This window comes from Lactuca sativa, chromosome 9, assembly GCF_002870075.4.
Source record: "Lactuca sativa cultivar Salinas chromosome 9, Lsat_Salinas_v11, whole genome shotgun sequence".
NCBI classification, from domain to species: domain Eukaryota; kingdom Viridiplantae; phylum Streptophyta; class Magnoliopsida; order Asterales; family Asteraceae; genus Lactuca; species Lactuca sativa.
In genome coordinates this window covers 18927845-18949229 of record NC_056631.2, presented here as the reverse complement: position 1 = coordinate 18949229, position 21385 = coordinate 18927845, and the positions used below count along the sequence as shown (strand labels likewise).

The 21385-nt window shown below is 32.5% G+C and overlaps 4 protein-coding genes across 4 annotated transcripts; 1 reads left to right on the top strand and 3 right to left on the bottom strand.

Annotated features, from left to right (window-relative positions):
* Window positions 1–435: 435 nt before the first annotated feature.
* Window positions 436–3494, bottom strand: LOC111876519 (UDP-xylose transporter 2). The gene is made up of 9 exons (XM_023873056.3): window positions 3241–3494; window positions 3056–3149; window positions 2798–2969; window positions 1864–2048; window positions 1720–1787; window positions 1499–1631; window positions 1247–1408; window positions 871–1143; window positions 436–771 (listed from the first exon to the last, which is right to left on the bottom strand). The coding sequence occupies exons 3-9, from the start codon at window positions 2916–2918 to the stop codon at window positions 655–657; spliced, it is 1059 nt and encodes a 352-aa protein (XP_023728824.1). The 5' UTR covers window positions 2919–2969; window positions 3056–3149; window positions 3241–3494; the 3' UTR covers window positions 436–654.
* A 2442-nt stretch (window positions 3495–5936) lies between these two features.
* Window positions 5937–9715, bottom strand: LOC111876520 (prolycopene isomerase, chloroplastic). The gene is made up of 13 exons (XM_023873057.3): window positions 8965–9715; window positions 8674–8880; window positions 8458–8557; window positions 8251–8333; window positions 8100–8156; window positions 7865–8017; window positions 7605–7683; window positions 7369–7517; window positions 7152–7286; window positions 6697–6810; window positions 6504–6614; window positions 6267–6375; window positions 5937–6145 (listed from the first exon to the last, which is right to left on the bottom strand). Exons 1-13 carry the CDS (start codon window positions 9517–9519, stop codon window positions 6072–6074), a joined length of 1926 nt encoding a protein of 641 aa, XP_023728825.1. The 5' UTR covers window positions 9520–9715; the 3' UTR covers window positions 5937–6071.
* Window positions 9716–14642: 4927 nt separating this feature from the next.
* Window positions 14643–15988, bottom strand: LOC111876521 (expansin-A4). Its single transcript, XM_023873059.3, has 3 exons — window positions 15774–15988; window positions 15336–15648; window positions 14643–15246 (listed from the first exon to the last, which is right to left on the bottom strand). The coding sequence occupies exons 1-3, from the start codon at window positions 15904–15906 to the stop codon at window positions 14943–14945; spliced, it is 750 nt and encodes a 249-aa protein (XP_023728827.1). The 5' UTR covers window positions 15907–15988; the 3' UTR covers window positions 14643–14942.
* A 1435-nt stretch (window positions 15989–17423) lies between these two features.
* Window positions 17424–18325, top strand: LOC128128870 (uncharacterized). The gene is made up of 2 exons (XM_052767632.1): window positions 17424–17632; window positions 17683–18325. Exons 1-2 carry the CDS (start codon window positions 17424–17426, stop codon window positions 18323–18325), a joined length of 852 nt encoding a protein of 283 aa, XP_052623592.1.
* Window positions 18326–21385: the final 3060 nt, after the last annotated feature.

Below are 21385 nucleotides of genomic sequence, written 5' to 3'. Positions count from 1 at the left end.
TCATAAAAATAGTAGTAAAGAAATGTTGTCCTGTCACATCGAGGTACATAAGCCTATGTTTAATGTTTTTACCAAAAACACACGAGTGTGTGTGTGTATATATATATATATATATATATATATATATATATATATATATATATATATATATATATATATATATATATATATATATATATATATATATATATATATATATATATACACATAATAGACATAGCAACAACACAAAACAACCAAAAGTTGCCAATGCAGGATTTATTGTTACCTAGTTGGTTAAAAGATGTAATATGACATACATATATATATATATATATATATATATATATATATATATATATATATATATATATATATATATATATATATATATATATATATATATATATATATATATATATATATATATATCATTGGTTATCTACCAAAAAGAAGTGATAAAATAATACAATACTCATGTCACCTTTGATGTGTATATCATTTGGTTCTTTTTTCCCGTTCTCCCCCATCAGTTTACATCAGGAAAATAGGATTCGACTTATAAAAAAAGGAAAACGAATTGGATCTTACAATCTTTTCTAGAAACCCCCGAATCCAGTTCTCTTTTAAAACACACGTGTTATTTTTTAATAGAAAGTATTTATACCTGAATAATCACGCGTGTAGATCCTTGTCTGAGTTCCACACTGGTGGTTTTGGAGGACTTCCCTCATTTGTCACACTTCCTCCATTTTCCACACTTATTAATGGATCATTTTCACCTTCGTTTTTCTTTTTTTTAAAAATAAAAAATATATATATATTTAGTTCATGATTTGATTATTATTTGTAGTTAATGTGTGTTGTAAAGTACTAAAGTCAAAAATGTACCTCAGAAAACTGTGTTGATGGTTCAATGGGTTTTGGCTGTGTATCACGAGTACAGAAGTAAGAATAAAGCACCATACCCACAACAGCAATTAGGATTCCCAAAATGTTTCTCCAACTAAAAGGATCGTGTAACAGAAAATATCCAAATGCCAAAACTAGACATGTTTTCAGGTGACCTAACACCTGATAAGTCACCGGAGATGTTTTTCCGATCACCAGAAAAGTACTGAAGTTGACAGACACCGATATGAGGCAGGACAGAATAATGAATGCCTGAAATTTACAAAAAAAATAAATAATAGAATTAGTGATTCCAGTTTGTGTGATATGAAACTGGCTTATAAACATTAAACAGAAAAGATTATTTTAACCTTACCAGAACTTGATTTGTGTATTTGAAAGCGAAAACGTTTTGATTGGTCAAAAGGGCGTCTAGAAATGGACCGATGATGAACAGGATAAGAGCTTGGTAGGGGCAAGATTGGTATAGGAGTTGAGTTGAAGAGACCTTGAACTTTTTCTGGATTGTATTTGTCATCTGAGATAAAAATGATTAAGGATATCATAGAACGTATTATGTGATAATTTATTTGTGAGTAATATGAATAGAATGTTGTTTTAAGGATACAATTTGAGCCACACAAGTTGTTATAATGGCAAGTAGGGATAATATGCTGCCCAGGAGATTGAGTTGTAGGTCAGTTACTGTTGCAATTCCAACTCCTAAGAGTAATATTGTAAGCGAAAACCTGACTTTTTTACTGCAGATGGAACACAAGAAAATGATTCAACAGATTAGTTCATGAAAATATCATGTAGCATCATAAGTAAATAAATTAAGAAGTTTACCTGAATTGCTTGCTGAAGAAAAGAGTCTCCAAAAGTACAGTGCAGGGGATAATTGCTAGTTTTGTCATCTGTAATGAAACCATGAAAATTTGTCATCCATAATGCAATTGCAGCATTAAATGAAAAAGAGAAAAAATAAAATACCTGGTAAAAACCAACAGAATTGAAACCCAGACTGAGGTTTAGAAGGCCAATGGAGATTCCATTCAATATACCAAATCCCATCACAGCTCTTGAATCGAAAGGCTTGTGCTCAAAAAATTTCAACCATAATGCCACATGGAGTGAACAAAATGTGACTAAAAGATGCCAGCTTGTCAAAGTTGTAGCTGAAGGCATAAGAATGGGATTGAAGAAAAATTATGAGCAGGATCAGGGTATTGAATGGCAAAAACAGCTGTAAATGGCTTCATAATTAGGTTTATTACAATAGTCACTATATTGGTGTTTCCTAGAGTTCATGGTTCTTGAGTTTGCAGCACAATTTTGTTGTGACTATGATCTTAGGAGAATCCTCATTGTAATTTGTATGTGATCTTGTGTGCAATTCAGTGGTTTGTTCATGAGTTGTCCTTTTAATCATTGGAGCAGTGTGGATTCAATTCCAATCCTTTGAACTGTCTAAAGGAAAATTGAAGTCTTAAGCCAAATTAAGAAAGGATATCATGATTTATTGACAATCATGTATCAAAACAAGTAAATCAAGCAATGAAGCATCATCAGCAATCCAAGGCCTTACCGGTTAACTCTCAAGCATAAAGTTATAAGGATATATGTCCTTTTTATGTCAATGGTGAATGTGAGTATCAAGTTCCAAATGGAGTTAATCGTCAACAATGTACAATTATCATATATCAAGCAATATGAACTTGATTTACTAGTTAATCAAGAAAATAAACATAAATTTAAGCGACAATTACTCAATCTCACTGGCCTAGAAGAACAAATTCTAAGGATCGTGAGCTTTGTTTCTTAATGGCAATTTACAGAACATTCAGCACAATAGGTGCTGATTCATCGACCAGGATCATTAAAAGATTCAAAACTACAAATTTAGTGTGAAGGCTTGATTGCTTACCAAAAGTGAAACCAAGAGTGCTTATTAGTGCCTTGTTGCAAATCACAATCGAAACCGAGGAAATCACAGATAAACTCAACGCTCCAACTGTTCCCAGCTGAAACCGCTGTCCTTCGCCCATCTTCCTCTCTCACTTACGTGTCACTTCTAACTTCGATTTCGATCTCAAAATCTACCAAAAACATAAAACCAAAATCAAACTTAATCTTCATAAAATCAACCAATCAAAGCATCAGACGTCAACTTCGTAAATCGTACCTCATTCCAGTAAATTACGAACTGGCGCTAATTGCCAAACAGCAAACTTCAAACCTCCACAAAATTCACCATTTAAAACTCCAGATCTACTACTCTACAATTCGGTATTACATAAAAAAAATCAAGAAATTTTACACGCAACTCCACAGAAAACTCAGTGTGAATGCAGACAGATAAAAAGTAACCTGAGATCACAACGAGGATATCTCCTTCCTCAAATTCTGTAGTAGATATAAGTATGCATATACATATGATTGAATGATTATATAGTGCCTAGGGATGGGTGTGTGAAAGTTAGGAAAGAGTACTGTAATCAGTGTGAATCCATGAACAGAGAAAGGGAAAAAATCTAATTATTTTGACTTGTTTTTGAATTTGGTTTTCCGGCAGTTTTGACGCCGGCAAGATAGATGGTTGATTGTGAAAATGGACGGTCGTGATTTTCTTTATTCTAGTTCCCCTTCAGATCTAGTATAAAAACCCAAACTATAATGTATAAAGGGCAAAATCTCACATCGTAAGTATAAAATAACTCGATTGCCTGATATAAAAAGTAACTTTTTAACAATTAATCTATATATTTATTGTTTGGATTTTTATTCAAAGTATAAACCTTTTTATCATAAACATTGATTTTAGAAATAAGTTTATTTAAATAAAATTGACCTATAATAAAATTATTATTAAAATTTGCTTATTCTTTTCAGAACGTGATGAAATATATATAAAAGAAAAAACAACCAACAATGAGCAATTGCATCAATTCCGAGAACCACGGGTTATTTATTATTTGGATAAAATTAAATTGTCTAATTAGGCAATTTGGATTGTACTTTTAAATAGTGCAAATTACAAAAGAAAAAAAAAATCAATATATTATCATAAAATTTAGAATTTGATACCGAATATTGTTTTTTTATAATTATGTCAATATATTTACAATTTTGTTGCAATATTAACCAAATAACCAGTTTTATCAGTTCTCCCGAAAAACATTTTTCCTGAATTACAATAAAGAATTATGATTTTGACACTGTGTTATTTTCTCAATTATATCACTACATTTACAATTTTATTGCAATATCAAGCAACTTACCGTTACCATCAATCTAGAACATTACCAAAATAAATGACATAACAATATTGTGACGTGGAAGTCACATCACACCATCAATTCAGTATTGTGTGCACAAAAGAAAAGTCAGTTTGACCCATGGCTACGACATGACCCTCTATAGGGCGTGACGCAACGAGGCAAAAACCTCCTTATAAAAGGAGGGTCGCCTCTCCTCATTTCTTTCCACCAATTTTTCCAACTCTCTCTCCCCCCTCACAAGATTTCGGTCAATTGTGATTCGAACTCTCGTTTTGTAATGTAGTTAGTGAAGCTTTAGAGGTTTCAGAAGGATAACTAAGGAAAGTAAGTAAACGTTGAAGTTCTATTCACGGCTACTCGGACCTCATCAAATTGAGTAAGTTACACTTACTTTTATCTAACCTACTTAGTTGTTTCAAAAATATTATGTTGAATTAGTATATTTATGTAACTCTATTCCAACTGTCCTCACATTCTAAATACAACGAACATATATTGTCACACATAGTATAATAAGATAACTCACCTAAATATTCTTGAAACAACTAAGTAGGTTAGATAAGAGTAAGTGTAACTTACTTAATTTGACGAGGTCTGAATCGTCGCGAGTAGAGCTTCGACGTTTACTAACTTTCCTTAGTTATCCTTCTGAAACCTCCAGAGCTTCGCTAACTACATTGTAGAACGAGAAGTCAAACCACGAGTGATCGAAATCTCGAGAGGGGGAGAGATGGAGAGAGAGTTGGAAGAATTGGTGGAAAGAAATGAGAAGGGGTGACCCTCCTTTTATACGGAGGTTTTTGCCTCGCCGCGTCGCGGGCATAGGTCAGAATGACTTTTCTTTCATGCACACAATGTTGGACATCTGGAATCAGTTGCATTTAATAAAATGTGTCGCGGAACATAGAGGTGTGATGTGGCTTCCACCGTTCCACGTCACAATATTGTCATGTCATTTATTTGGTAACATGCTAGATTGATGGTAACCGGCTATTTTGTTGATATTGCAACAAAATTGTAATATAATGACATAATTGAGAACAAAACACACTGTCAAAATCGTAATTTTGATAAATATAATGACTTTATTGCAATTCGGAAAAAGTAGTTACCGGAAGAACAGATAGAACCGGTCATTTGGTTGATATTGCAACAAAATTGTAAATATAGTTGCATAATTGCAGAAAAAAGAAATTTGTGTCAAATTCGAAATTTTATGGTAATATAATGAGTTTTTTGTAATTTGTCATTTTAAATATATAATAATGTATTATCCAATAAAATAACTTAATGTGTATTTCTAAAAAAAAATATCTATAAAATTTTAAATTATAATATATTTTTCAAATAACTGTTCATAAATTTTAATTCTCAACCAAATAATTTTTCTTTTTGAGTCTAATATTTAAATTAATATTTTCTTAAATTTCCTGCCCCTTAAAAACTGAAGTGTAAAAAATAAAAACTGATCCAATTGATTTGTAATTTGATTGGTTTGAATCGTATTTGAATTTAGTTTAAAATATTCGGATTCACATTTTAAAACTGAAATAAATTTGGATTCATTTGATTGGTTCGGATTTAACCAATACATCCAAAATGAACAATCCTTAGAGTAACTCAAGAAATGAGGATAACACCTGACACCGCTAGACTACAAAATCACTCCTATCAATAAAGTAATCTCACAAAATTGAAGTAGTTACACAAAACCATTTCATAAAACAGATGGTTATTTCGTGGTATTTGTGAACCATTTTATGATTATTTCTTGAACCGTACTAATGAGAAAAACTGAAAAACATTCATATCTATTAAACAATGGCAATCATCAACAAGAACGAATGCACGTATTTCAGACATACAAACGAACATATAAAAAATTGTTTACATGATTACACGAAAAAGAAAATACTCCAGTCATGCTAACGACCTCAACCAACCAAGAATCCCAAGGAGACCAGCATCTAATATTGGTGACTTCTTTTCAAGTCCTGCAGATACAAAACAAACACATTAACAACAACCTAAAACATTAAGCTGTGGGCTACCAATAATTTCTCTAACATAATAATAATAATATATAAATAAATAAATAAAAATATTCACACTAACCAACATCTGCAGCTACTCGATGTGCACACATTACTCCCGAAAAGGCTACCGCTATAACACCTTGTCCTGGAAAGCAACTATCTCCCACACAATAAAGACCATTTATAGCCTACACAATTCAATAATCAATAATCAAGACAACCATTAAACCATGAAAAACACGTATTTATTTAGTATTTACAATCCAAAATTAAAATTATGTATATGTTAAACTTGGAATTTCTAAATTGAACTTACGGTGGTATTAAAAGGCATTCCCAATAAGCCCTTGGGCACGCCACGTGGCATTGGCCCATACGTGCCACTATCACGAGCAAGATACCGTCTGTGTGTCTTTGGTGTCCCCACCTGACAAAGTTTGTAACGGTTAATGTCAAGGACATTTTAGTCATTTAACATTATATCAGGGAACAAGTGTAATGATTAATACCTCTTTAAATTCGACGGAGGATTTGAGGCCTGGAAATAGTTTCTTTTCGAGTCTGCTGATGATTTTGTCTGCAACAAGTTCCTTCTTTGCCTCATAATCTTTTGTGGAAAGCCCCTATATGTTTTTAGTTTTCCCAAAACAACATCAAATTTAAATGATAAATTGGGTAAACATTTCACTAGCAACCGAAAACCTCTATATTGATCAACAAGGTTCTGTCTATTTCTTTTTACTCAAGGATAACTTAAAACATTTAACTAACTATGGAAACCCTTCTAGGGTTAAGCTAAACCTAACTGTTCATCGGCCCTTGTAATCATTCCCCATTATTACGCTATCAACTCTGATTTGCAAAACTCCTCCAATCTCATTAGGGTATATTAGGCATTTTAAACATCATTTATCCAGAAAAAAAAAAAAAAAAAAAAAAAAAGAGATCAAAGATTAATAATTACCTGCCAGTCCTCTATGGACGAAGTCGTAAATATGTGAAGAATATGACGCCCTTTTGGAGCCAATGATGAATCAAGTATAGTTGGAATGCTCAAAAATATACTCCCATAAGGCTCCTCTAAGTTTTTCCAATCATCCTAAACAATTTAAAAGAAAAAAACAAATTTATTTTCTAATTGTGTAATGAGATCCAAGCAAGAGACAACAATAAGTGAGAACCTCAAGAACAAAATGGTGGCAATCAGTGTCAGGTGGCAAAACCTCAGCTTTGACCCCCATGTGAATAGAAAGAAAAGAAGGCGCTTTTACATAAACTTTTTGGAAATTTTCTTCTTCTTTTGGTAGATCTTGCTTTTTCAAAAGCTTGCCTACAAAAATAAGATATAATTTAATCATGTAAATTATCGCCTATAAAGATTATCATAGGGCTTATAATACATAAAGTGAATACTAACCAAAAGTATCCCATCTAGTAGCATTTGAGATTATGGTTTTCGCAAAAAATTCTCTTCCATCAGACAGTTTCACTCCTACCTACAACAATTTAGAGACCACATCAAACATTATATTACATAAAATTCAACATTATTTTACGTGTATTCATCTCATGAAAATTGCAATGTTGTATTTGACATGAAATCACTAGAATTTTACTTGTAATGAAAACGAAAGGGCAAATATGTCATTTAAACATCAATAATCTAGCTAAACTCACTGCTTTCCCATTGTCGATGATAATGCTTGTGACATTTGCTTTATAAAGTATTCCACTTCCATGATCAACTAAACCTTTTGTCAAGGATTTTGCAATCCCTCCAACCCCACCAACAGGGTAATTAATACCTCCAAAATGTCGGTCACATAACACCTAACCAAAACATATGGTTAGGAACCCAAGGGTAAAAGTGGAATTTTAACAACCAACAAAAAGAAGTTTGATGTTTAGTTACCATGCTTGCATTTATCATGGGTGTCTGTAAAGCATTAACCGTGCTCACAATAAAACACTGCATGAATCGAACAATCGGTATTTAACAAAAAAAAAAAGAGTAACAATCAGAATATTCTAGAATCTAGGAATTAGGAAACAGTATCAGCCACCTCAGCATCTATGAATGCGAGAACTTCCGGATCTTTAATAAAGTTGCGAGCAATGCTTCCAGCATTTTGTGGCAAATAATAAGCTATAAAAGAAACCGGAAAACGTATAATTAGCATTCAGAAACTTTTTAATCAAAAAATCATATTCATTACGGAAAAAGGGTATAAAAATGTAGGAAATAGTATAAGCAAATGGGGAAAACACACCTAGTGTCAAGCATTCCACGGGCTTTTTGAAAAACTGTCCAAATAAGTAGATAGGTTCCTCGAGGGATTTGAGTTCCAGTGAATTCAATGCGTTGAAAATCTGGAAAATACATATAAAAAAGTTTTTAGCCAAAGTTTAGGTTAAAATCCAGGGTGAAAAACGAACAAATTTATGTTGCAAACTTGAAATCACCTTAATCAAAAGTCAAAACCGACCTTCCAGCATTCGTTGTAGAATTTGTGAATCCCTTCCTTTTCGTGTGGAAATTTACTCGTAAGCTCAGATATGAAATCATCGTATCCTCTATGTACTTGAACAGAAAGGCTATTTGGAAGATGAAAATGGACGGTGGTTGGATCGGGTATCACCTCCATTTTACACCCGACTGCCGCCAGTGCTTGAGTTATTAAGTTCAGATTTCCCTACAACAGAACGAAAAGAATTCCATTAGTAAATCATTTGATGATTTGGATGAACCAATACCATCAACAATCGAAATTAAGTACCTTATCGCTGAATCCGAACATCACAGATGATCCAACATCAAAAGTGTAACCATCCCTTTCATAGAACCCAGAACTCCCACCAGGAATCACATATTTCTCCAGAACCAACACCTTGGCTCCCTTCACCGCCAATTGCGTCGCAGCCACCAATCCACCGATCCCTGAACCAATCACAATTGCGTCATAACCACCACCACCGCTATCCTTGCTCTTCCCCTCTGTCACATCGTCTTTCTCCACTACTTTACTAACATCCATCACCGATTTTGCCCTAACAGAGAACAAATTATTGTTTCTTTTCACTGATTTGAGGAAGCCCATCTCCTGATTAGAATAATTTCCGGTTTTCAAGGGTTTAGAACAAGAAACACTCTGCTTTGACCCTCTGGGCTCATAAAGGACACTGTAATTTAGGGCTTTTGCCTTCTTTGTGCATATGGGTTCGTAAAGAAAGCCTGGATTCCCCAACTGGCTAGCCTTGAAAGCAAGAAAAAACTGGGAATTTGGAAACCCGACAGTTCCGGCTTTGGAGTTACTAAAACTGCTCACCTGCATCTTTGAGAGCGAAAAGTGAGTTCTTTCGCAAACTTGGGAGGTGGGTTTGAAGAAGAAACTGAAAACTGGAAGTTAGACAATTGGTTGGGTGGTTCAGGTGGGATGCTTATGAGGTGCGAGAAGAAGAAGGGAAGGTGGTGTTGGATGAGTTCCATGATGATGATTCCAACCAAATAGAAAAATGATCCGGTTAGTAGATGAGACAAAAATTCACCCAAATTCGAATCTTTATGTATTTATTTGTGGTGCCTCTCATATGGTATCTTGGTTTCTTGGGGTGTGGTTAATATCGGAATCTATAACGGTATAAGCCTGCTCGCAACATTGGGCTTCTGATTTGAAAAGATACTTAGGTCATAAGCATGTGGGTTGGGTTCAATACTTCGAATTAACAAATTTAACCAAAACTCCGGACATGACGTTGTGTTCCTTTCTAAGAAGAGAACCGTAAGAAAGTAGAAAAAGTGAGAAAATGAAATAATAGAAAGGAAGGTAAAAGAAGAGAGAAAGAAAGTAGAAACGAAGGTGAAAGAAAAGAGAGAAGAGAAAGGAGAATTATTGATAACTTCTTTTAACTTTCTTTTAAAAATTGAGGAACAAATGTAAAGTTTTTTCATTTATAAATTTTACCTTTTAAACCCAATATAAAAAATATTATACAGACTTTATAATCATGATTTTATTCGATTTCCTTTAACATATATAGTCATTTCCCTCTTTTTCTTATAACTAACAAACACGAAAGTAGAATATAATGGTAGACCATCTACATCAGTGCAATATAATCATCTTTCAATTGTGTCACATCATCATTTGCAATACCGCATCACCATTTGCAATAAACACTCACATCAATAAAATATCAACACTCTTTCAAAGGTGGCCCCCACTGACACATCAACAATAACCTTATATATATATATATATATATATATATATATATATATATATATATATATATATATATATATATATATATATATATATATATATATAGAGAGAGAGAGAGAGAGAGAGAAAGAGCTAGGTTCAAATGTTTTTAGCAAGTATTGTGTGCCTAAATGCACCAATGAGAATTCAGGAAATAATTAAATCACTAATAAATAATAAAAATGTTTAAGAGTAATCTACACTATAATTAATTATGGTAAAAGAAAACAAAATCAATCAATATCCCACTAATTTAGGTTATCAGTTTCATATAAAACCACCACCGATTCCCACTACTTCTTTAAAAAATCATCGTTCTCTCTTCACAGACCCATAAACCCTTATCCCCTCCTAAATCAGGTTCGACACCACCATAGCAGTAGCACCACCCCACAGCACCGTAGAACCACCAACTTTATGGATTGGAGAAGAGAGCGGGTGGAGCTGGGCCCTTTCGTCGGCGATGGCGCCAACCACCGACGGTACATCAAACAGAGATGTTCGCCAGGGACACGATGATCTCTTAGGTATGCTGATTTTAATTTCCAAGGCTTTTATATTTCATCGATTTTGAAATTAAGTAACAATGGTTTTTATATGATCTTGTTATATGATATTGATGGATTTATGATGAATGAAACAGCAGGAAGTAGTGAATAACTTGGAAGATACACATGAACAAATTGACACTACAATTTCAGTTGCATTGAAAGAAAGCAAACCAGTGTACATCAGTATAAGTTGTAATCTGCCTGGTATTCCTCATTTTCATCCATCAGTGTAAGTCTTATGAGTTATGATCCATTACCATGTTTGCAATTTTTGTTTACAAACAACATTCTGTCATGGCCTCTATGTGTTCGATAAAATACCTCAATGAAAAAAGAGTTAAAAATCTTTAATGTTTTTACTTTACTTTGTTCATTATTCTTTTCAGAACTATATAACTCAATTTAGATTGGGTTGGATGCCATTTTCATAACAATAGGTTGATGTTAGTTCCTTATTCTGTCAGAATTTGCAGTTAAATACATTGAGCATATCGAGAAGAAACACAGGGAACCCGAAGAATGTTAGTTCCTTATTCTGTCAGAATAGGTTGGTGCTAGTTCCTTATTTTGTTTGTTGAGTATATTCTTGATAATACAAATTCTTAAAGAATATTATTGTAGAATAGTTTATTTTGTAAGAAGATTATTGTTGTATTCTGATAGAATTGTAGTTAATTATTTGTATGTTTAATATGCAGGTTTTACAAGTGTATCACTACAAATTACTTGGCAATGAATTTATGGTAGAAATGGCTTCAAGAATGGCTTGAAGACCTGATGGGAAAGGGTTGAAGAATGAATTAAAGAATGATCACACTCATTGTTTAATAATGTTGTTATTTTTTAAGAATTATACTTGTTATTCTTTCAGAATGTTTGTTATTATTCAATGAATCACAAGCATACAATGTAATTTGTTGATATATTATTAGTTCAAGAATCGATTTTGTGTAGTCTTCAAAATATATTTACTAGTTTATGGTTGACATTATGTCATTCTGACAGAATAAAATCGAAAAATATATTTACTAGTTTATGGTTGGCATTCTATCATTCTTACAGAATAAAATCGGATTTTAAAATTTGAATTAATTTAAAATATTCAGATTTTTAAAAAATAAAAAAATTAATCATCCCTAAAAATCCGAAAATTTCCTTTTTTAATATAGGTTAATTGACTAAAATGCCCTTATGTTGAAATTTGTGTGATTATATGGTACATGTTATCATATTCTACTATCATAGACCCTCAGATCATAACCTTTGATTATATTTCATCCGATGGTCCAGATCTGTGCATTCTGGCACACAGTAGTTAATAAAAACAAAATAACCTAACTATATATATATATATATATATATATATATATATATATATATATATATATATATATATAATCTTAAAAGTTATTTTTGTTTATCTATTTTGAAAAGTATCCCTACAATTTTTTTTAAGTTAATGATAAAAAAAAAAGTACATGTTTACATTTAACAAATTTAATGAAATTAATAATATGATATAATGTATAGTTATGTTACTAAACATTAAAAAAAAATAGATCAAAATCTTGACGAAGTCGTAAAATGAAAAGCATAGACAATTACTTAATTATACAGCCATTTGAAATTAAAAATAATTGCAAGGAGATAAGAGGCAAGAGGGATATGTGACAGTAAAATAATATAATAAAATTAAAGTATTATGGGTCCCCTACGTGGCTTTCAAATAATAAGTATGTGGCTTTGCAATTTGGTTTGAAAGAATAGGTGTTGCTCTTACCATTCTCTTCCCTTTCCTTTTTTTTTCTTCTTCTTTTCTTTCTAGGTTTTCTATTATTAAACTTGAAAACGATATATAATTGTTCAATCTATGGTAAGAAGGATGATGTATAGTTGATCTTCTAATTCTTTTTTTTCATTCATTTTTTTAGATTAATCAGTGATTTCTACAATTATTTTGATTTGATACTGGTTAAGTGATTACTTATTACAAAATATTTTATCAATGTATGAAAATGTACATAAAAAACATGTAACCCAATAGCATTAGGATTGGAATAACCTTTTCAAAACAATGGTCATTAGAATTATAATAACATCATCCTTCGAAAAGTAAACGTGTTAGCTTGACGAGTGAATTACAGACGACTACCTACATTGGTAAATGTGTATATAATTGTTATCGAGACTACCTTTTTGTGCAAACTTTGTAATGGTGTGTTAGTAAGTAAAGTTGATAACTAGCAAAACCAAAAGCATACAAGACACATTTTTTACGTCGTTCAGTCAAGGTGATCTACGTCCACGGGCAGGAAGGGAATATTTTTTATTTCTGAGTTCTCAAACAGAGGTTACAAGTATAATTTTTTACAAAGATTCGCCTAACACTCTAGAATTCAAGATAAAAAAATGATTTAGCATGCATCTGTATTTATACTTGAGGTATTAGACTTACAATCCTAATGGGCCAACCCCATTGGCTCATAGGCCCATGAAAGGTGACATCAATCATATTTCGTCATGCATCATCTTCTAGAACATTCATCCATGCCATACAACCCATGAGCATCGGCAACACACATGATAGAGCACATTTAGTCATAGTGGTACAACATGAACACTATTGGCTCAACATTCATCATGGTGGCACAACATGGTGTATTCTTTGAGCATCGTAGTAGACTTCATGACTCATCAATGATATCATGCCTCATCAAGGAACAATTGTGGCACATCTTGCACCAAGATGGTGGAACATCTATGATGTTGGCCCATCTTGTGCAAGGATGGCGCAACATCCTTCTTGGATCAACATTTCCTTGGCTCAACATCGCATTGGTTCAACATCTTCTTGGCTCAACATCTTCATGGCTTAACATGATGGACCATGTTGCTCCAAGTTGCTCCAAATCCCCTTTTTGATGATTGTTCGTTTGACACTTGATCCGTTCTTTTGTCAGATGATCCCAACCCATCTCATATGATTTTTTCCTTTGTTACATGCTCCATGAACCTGAAGTATTCCATTGAGTTTTAAGTGCTCCAAATGTTTTAGTCATATTTGACATGGTGCTACCAAAGATGTAGATCACCTATTCATTCATTGCATGATTGCAGAAGAAGTATGGTCAAAAGTCGAGGACCTAATCACCCTTTAGACCCTTTTCCAACACAAGCTTCAGACCTTCTGAAGAGATCTCTTAAATTTATTGGGCCTCAAAAATTAATAATGTGCATGAAACTATTTCTTTGATCTTCATATGGGTTTTATGGACATCTTCACCTAATCGTCAAGTAATCATACAGCACCGACAAGCGAGGTACAATTTCTTTCACATCTTAAAAAAAAGGTGGACATTTAAGGGGGGAGGGTGTTGTTCAAATCTTATTGTAGAATGTAATGCTCATTTGTTTTGATTAATTTTTTATTGTATTTGCATTATTTTTATATCCTGGCTTTTTGTTAGTTTTATTATATATAAATCTTGTTGGTATTAAAAAAAAAACTAGGATGTTATGTTTCACAACAGAAAGAAGTGAAAGAACCTCTTTGGAAATCGAGTTAATGCTATTTTATTAACAATTTGCAAATTAAAAGGCATTTATAAAATAAAGATAAAGGTTCAAATCTAAATACAATCATATCACAACCTAACATTTATTAAGGCAGTTCAATACAACGTTTCGCGGATGCTATTCAACACCTCAGCTTCACAGACCGACCAAAAATAGAAACATAAAGCATAAAATATTATATTATACAAATATATGGGGTCCGTATAGCCAAATGCCAAAAAAAATGCGGGAGGCTTCAAAAAACATGACACATATTCTTTGCTGCTATTCTTATATGAATATTCGTCATGTTTTCTAACGAATTTAATCGAAAGTGGGCATTTCTTAAAGAAAATATCAAATGAACCCCCCTCCACTTTTGAAATATTAAAATTGGTCCCCTTGGAAAGTCTGGCCGAACTGCCAACCAGAACCCACCACATTATAACTTATCGTCGTCTTTCCGTCACTAGTTGTGACTCTAAAAGAGAGACTTTGACCATTAAGATACGAATTGCTTTGCCAGTTTTGACCCCAGTTTCTCGACATAGCCTGCCACCCTGTTTTCGACCCTTTGATCGAGACCTCATGCACGTCCCCTGCACCTCCGACGTTGCTGATCAAAACCAAGTTGAAGTACGAGTGGCCATGCATAGTGAACCTTATTCCTCCTCTTTTTATGCAAGGAACCCTGTATGATAAAAACTTGGTCAAATGTTCAATATAAGGGTAAACAAGTAAATTTACAATTATTAGTAAATGATAGAAGTTATCCTTTACCTTCTGAAAGATACGGGAACGATGCCTGCCTTGTATTTAGCTATTTGCAAGAAAGCAGGTTGAGCCATGTCAAAATGCTGGAGTGGCGGGTTGCACCATCCGCCATTGTTGCTGGGCAAGTCGAAGTTAGGCGGGCAGAAATTGGTGGCGGTGATGATGACGGAGCCAGGGAGGCACCACTGCGGATCGTTGACACACATCATCTCGTAACACCCTCCGCAGCTTAATCCGTTGTTAAAAAGTGCAGTGCTCAATGCTGCGGTGTTTGTTCCGTATCCTTGGCTATACAAATCCCCATAACCACATGCTCCACCTGCATAAATGTAATAGCTTAAGAAACTATGTATCTTGATGGTTTCGATCAAACTAAATGTTTAATAGTTACAAATTAATTAAACATGATGTAATATGTTCATAGAAGTTCAGAATTAAATGTACCCATTGTTCCGGAAGCATCGCCGCCACCATAAAAGGTAGCGTGGGCGCTCTGCCAGCCACCATAGTTGGCGGTGGCGGTGTGGAGGAGGGCGGTGGTCAGCAAGAAAACCAGCGAGGTTGTCATAAAAGACATGTTTCAAAGATGGTGGTGTGTAAGAGAGAGAGAGAGAGAGAGAGAGAGAGAGAGTGTGTGTGGTGTGTGAGGAAATAAAGGGGTAGTTTGTATTTATAGATAAAACAAGAAACCGGAGAACCACCGCCGGAGAGAGAGACGGCGGATCCGGCCAGATTCAGGAGGGAAAGAATAAGGCCAAAGTGCACATGCAATTATCTTCATGTGGTGGATGTTAACATGCATTTTTTATTTTATATATAATTTTTTAATATTATGTTGTTTAATGATTAATTCAGGACATCTCGTTGATTCGATAGCTCATAAAATTATTTTTTAAATATTATTATAATTTTTTTTTCACAAACAATTAATCCGACGAAATCTGCGTGATATGTGTATTCACTAGCATACATTGACACGGGACGAATCTCGAACTTTTTTGCAAATATAAAGGTGATTCACAAAAACTTTTCAGAAAAAAATGTATTTTAAAACTATTTATTAAAAATAAGGGTGTTTGAAAGGATTCCCAGCAATTATAAATGGTTTCTTATTTAATTTCATTTTTTTTCACGATGAAAACCTATACTTTAATCCTCTTCTGTTATGGTTAGGTTAATGGCATAGTGTATCTATGAGATTCATCAATTCAATCCGATTCAACCAATAAACAAAATGTGAAAGTTGTACAGAAATATGATATGTTGTCTATGACCACTAACTAGTAACTACAAGAATATGTAAGGCTACACGGTGTAGTGAGGTCCCAAACCGCAGTTGGCTGCCACCTCAGCAGGGAACACCGCCCCCAGGGTGCGGTTTTCTGCGGCTAAGACCACGGTGCGGCCCTTGAAGACCGTGAATTCTGATTGGTTGGTCACCTTTTGACCGTTGAATGCAATATTCGTGTAATTTTCTTTTTCTTTTTTTTTTTGTTTTTTCTTTCCTTCCTATATATATATATATATATATATATATATATATATATATATATATATATATATATATATATATATATATATATATATATATATATATATATATACATATCAACTTAATTTTTTTTCACAACACTATCTTCTCTCTCTCAAAAAAAAAAATTTAAATCACCACTCTCCCAAAAATGTCATCTTCTTCATCTTCTGAAGAATTTCAGACTATTTTTGATATCGCTATTGTGTGTGTTCAAATGACGGAACAAACATACAACGTTGTATGTAACAACGCAGCTGCAAGTTCTTAACAGAAAACACATATATATTTACAGAAATCGTGAATAAGCCAACCAACGTTTGGTGCAAGACTATTTTGCAGAGAATGCCACTTACCAATGGTATTATTTTCGTAGGCGCTTCAGAATACTCAAAGGTTTATTCGAACGTATAGTTGAAGATGTAACGAGGGAGTGCAGTTTTTTCCAACAACGCTACGATGCTAGAGGTACACCCGGTTTCACTCCGTTACAAAAATGCACAGCCGCACTTCGTCAGTTAGCATATGACATTCCGCCTGATGCGTTAGACGAAAGTTTTAGGATGTCTGCTAGGATAGCACGAGACAGTCTCCATTTTTTCTGCAAAACTGTGATTCAGTTTTATAGTCCAAAATATTTACGTAAGTCTACACGTAATATCATCCTGCAATTGCAAGCTCATCATGCTAGTGTGCATGGGTTTCCTGGAATGCTAGGAAGCTTAGATTGTCTCCATTGGGCATGGGAAAATTGTCCTACAGCATATCATGGGCAATTTACCCGAGGTGATCATGGTCACCTAACTGTAATACTTGAAGCAGTTGCATCACAAGATATGTGAATTTGGCATGCTTTTTTGGTTCTCCTGGTTCGATTAACAACATCAACGTTCTTAACCGTTCACCAATATTTAACAACATATACGATGGATCCGCACCAGATTCTTCTTTTCAAGTGCGTGGAACGCCATATAAGTATGGTTATTATCTGGTCGATGGAATCTATCCTGAGTATGTTGTGTTTGTTAAATCGTTTTCAGCTCCACATGGTTCTAGACGAAAGAAATTCAAGAGAGCTCAAGAAAGAGCTAGGAAGGATGATGAGCGTGCTTTTGGAGCTCTGAAGAAACAGTGGTTCATATTGAATAAACCAGTAGCTTATTTGGGCGAGAAAAAACTTCAAGAAATCATGTATACATGTATTATATTGGATAACATGATTATTGAAGACGAAGGAAGAACGATATGTGCGTTTGACGAGGAAGAAATCATACCAGAGACACAGCCAATAGAAATTGGTGGCGAAGAGTATATAAACAGGAGAGCAGAGATACGTTGCACTGAAACATTTCACAATCTTCGCAATGACTTGGTGGAATACATTTACGGGGTTCAAAACATTAACCTTAATTTGGATCCACCGGATGACCCCGAATACGAGTTCTCGAAGAACGACTTTATGTAGTTTCCTTTAGTTATTTTTTTTAAGTTTCTAGGATTATTTAAATGTCATGTGTGTGTTTTTTTTTTGGTAACGCAATGTACTGTTTATTTTAATTTTCAAGTAATGAAGAATTATGTTTTTTTTTTATTAAAATAGAAGTTATATTAAATTAAAATACTTAAAAAAAAGTTTTATTAAATTAAAATACTTAAAAAAAATAAAAAAATAAAAGAAATGAAAGTGACATGGCGCTTATGTGGCGGGGGAGGGAGTGTGTTTTCGGTGGCACCACTCCCTCCACCCTAAGAACTTAACTATATTGTATGTAAACATGTTTTTATTTGGTATAACGTAAAAATACATATTAAACTTTATAAAAACATATTATATATATATATATATATATATATATATATATATATATATATATAACGTTTTTAAACGATAAACATGTTTTTAATTTTTTTTTATTAATACATATATTTATACTTCTAAAAACATAAAACTAGGTATTTATCTTTCTTAAAACATAACTTTATGTTTTAAATGTAACGAAATTACAAACTTAAAAGTTTTCTTTCTAAATTTTGTTTTGTGGTAAATAAGTTTATATCATAATGCAAAATTGCACATAAAAGTTATTTAGGATAATGTCGTGATTTTTCAAAAAAAAAAAAAGTTAGTTTCGATTTTTTCAACCAAAACATACTGTATATAAAAATATTTATCTTTACGAATGGCTTTTTAACCATCAATTTAAAGATTTTACAAAAATTTGAAGAAAAAAAAAAGAAAAACAATCATGTATATATTAAGGTTGAATAGAAAATCATTATTAACCAAAGAACCAAAAAACTAATTTTTTTCAACTTTAAAGACTTATTTTTTTAAAAAAAAAAAACACTAAAGATACAGAAATTCATAACTTTTATCCTTTTTCCAATGATATTAAATTCGATAAAAAAGTTTATTTTTTTTCATTAAATTCACAGTGTAAATTTGTGCAGATTCACAATGTGAAGTTATGCAAATTCACACGATAATTCCGAAAAATATATAAGAATTCACAATGTGAAGTTATGCAAATTCACACGATAATTCCGAAAAATATATAAGAATTCACAATGTGAAGTTATGAATCTTATTTTTTTCGATAAAGAATAAAATCTAAACCTTAAAAAAATATTTGATTACATGAAGAACCATTAATAATGATTCTAATTGTTCTTATGATATACATACACACGCGTTATTTTATCAATTTCCCATATTGTACATGAGATCTCATGAGAGTTAAAAAAAATGGGAAGTTGCACAAATAAAGGAAATGATGATAACCCTTGTACCTATGTCATTGTAGATCATCTCCAATACATTGAACTCATATGAATTCAATGGATTGACACATGTACACTCCACTCACTATACAACTTTATCCATTAAACTATATACTCCATTAAACTCTATATAATTTAATGGATTGTTACATCATTTATAATTTTCTTTTTATTTATTGTTATTTTTTAAAATTAATTAGCATGAAATTAAAAATTAAAAACTACAATTAAAAATACATTAATTAAAAATTAAAAAATTATAATAAAAAATAATTTATATATGTATATATATATATATATATATATATATATATATATATATATATATTGTTGGATTAGTGTCTAAGCCCGTAACTATATTTGATATGTACTTGACTCAGTTGTGCATGGTGCTTTTGGGTTGACTTCACCAAAGCAACTTGACAAGGTAATTTAAGGAGAGAGAGAGAGGATATTATGGTTTATTAATATATTATAAGAATAATATATTAAAAGAGAAATCATATTTATTTAATTAGTATTGGTCATAAATTAATTAGGAATTAATTTAGTGACTAAAGGAGATTAATTAAATAAAGGGGCATAAACTATCAAATGTATGATAGTTGAGTTTTGGGCTGGGAAACCTAATAGACTAAAGGGGGAACGAAATTATGATGGGAATTCATCATATTTTCGTCCAAGGCCTTATTCCAGAAGGTTCCTTGGGCTGCTTGGTGGCTAAGTTGTCCATTAGGGTTTAGACTGAAACCCTAGCAGCCTGCAGTATAAATATGACCACTAGGCTATGAAAACTGGCTACACTTGATTCCAAGAGAACCCTAGGTCCGATTTTAGCATCTCTCACCCTCTCTTATATTGCCTTCTTGCTTGTGGGGTTTGTGAACCATTAGAGGAGTTACAATTGTGACTCTAAGCTCAAGATCAAGAAGACTCCAAGGTTTTCAAGCAATTTTGAAAGAGGTAAACACTTAGATCTGTTCTTATGATGTTAATTTCGAATTATACATGATAGATCTAGGGTTGCAAGTCTTAGATTCATAGCATGTACAATAGAGAAACCAAGATCCAAGCATTAGGGTTTGTATGAGCACATAGGATTGTTCTTATGCATAAAACCCATCATTGGTATCAGAGCCATGATTGGTTTCAGTTGTATGTGATGCATTAACTGTTTGCTTGCTGAAATTCGTGTTTCTTGGCGAGTTGGCCCTACTCGGCAAGTCCAGGTCTGACTCGACGAGTCTGTGCGTCAGGTAGAAGATATTTTGAGATTTTGTTGATGTTTTGTCATGGGATTAATGCCTAAATCGTTTTTTGTAAATAAAATCTGAATTTTATTGTATTTGAATGATTATCCCTGCCAAAACAATAGATAATTTCAAATCTTTTGAATATTAGTTGTTTATATGATAAATATGGATTATTTAAATTATTTGTTAATTATCTAGTGACTAAAATTGGATTAGGTCAAATATAGATAATAATGAAATTAATTGTTTAATTTAAATTATTTGTTATTTGATCCTTTTTATTTTGAAAAGTTCAAAACTTGTCCTCAAGTTTTTGAAATTTAAATTTTGTGATTAAAAGTTTAATTTTGAATAATTTAAATTTCAAACCCTTAGAATTTTACAAGTTTAAAATTCAACCCTATACTATTATATTATTACAAGCTTAATAAATATATATATATATATATATATATATATATATATATATATATATATATATATATATGTAT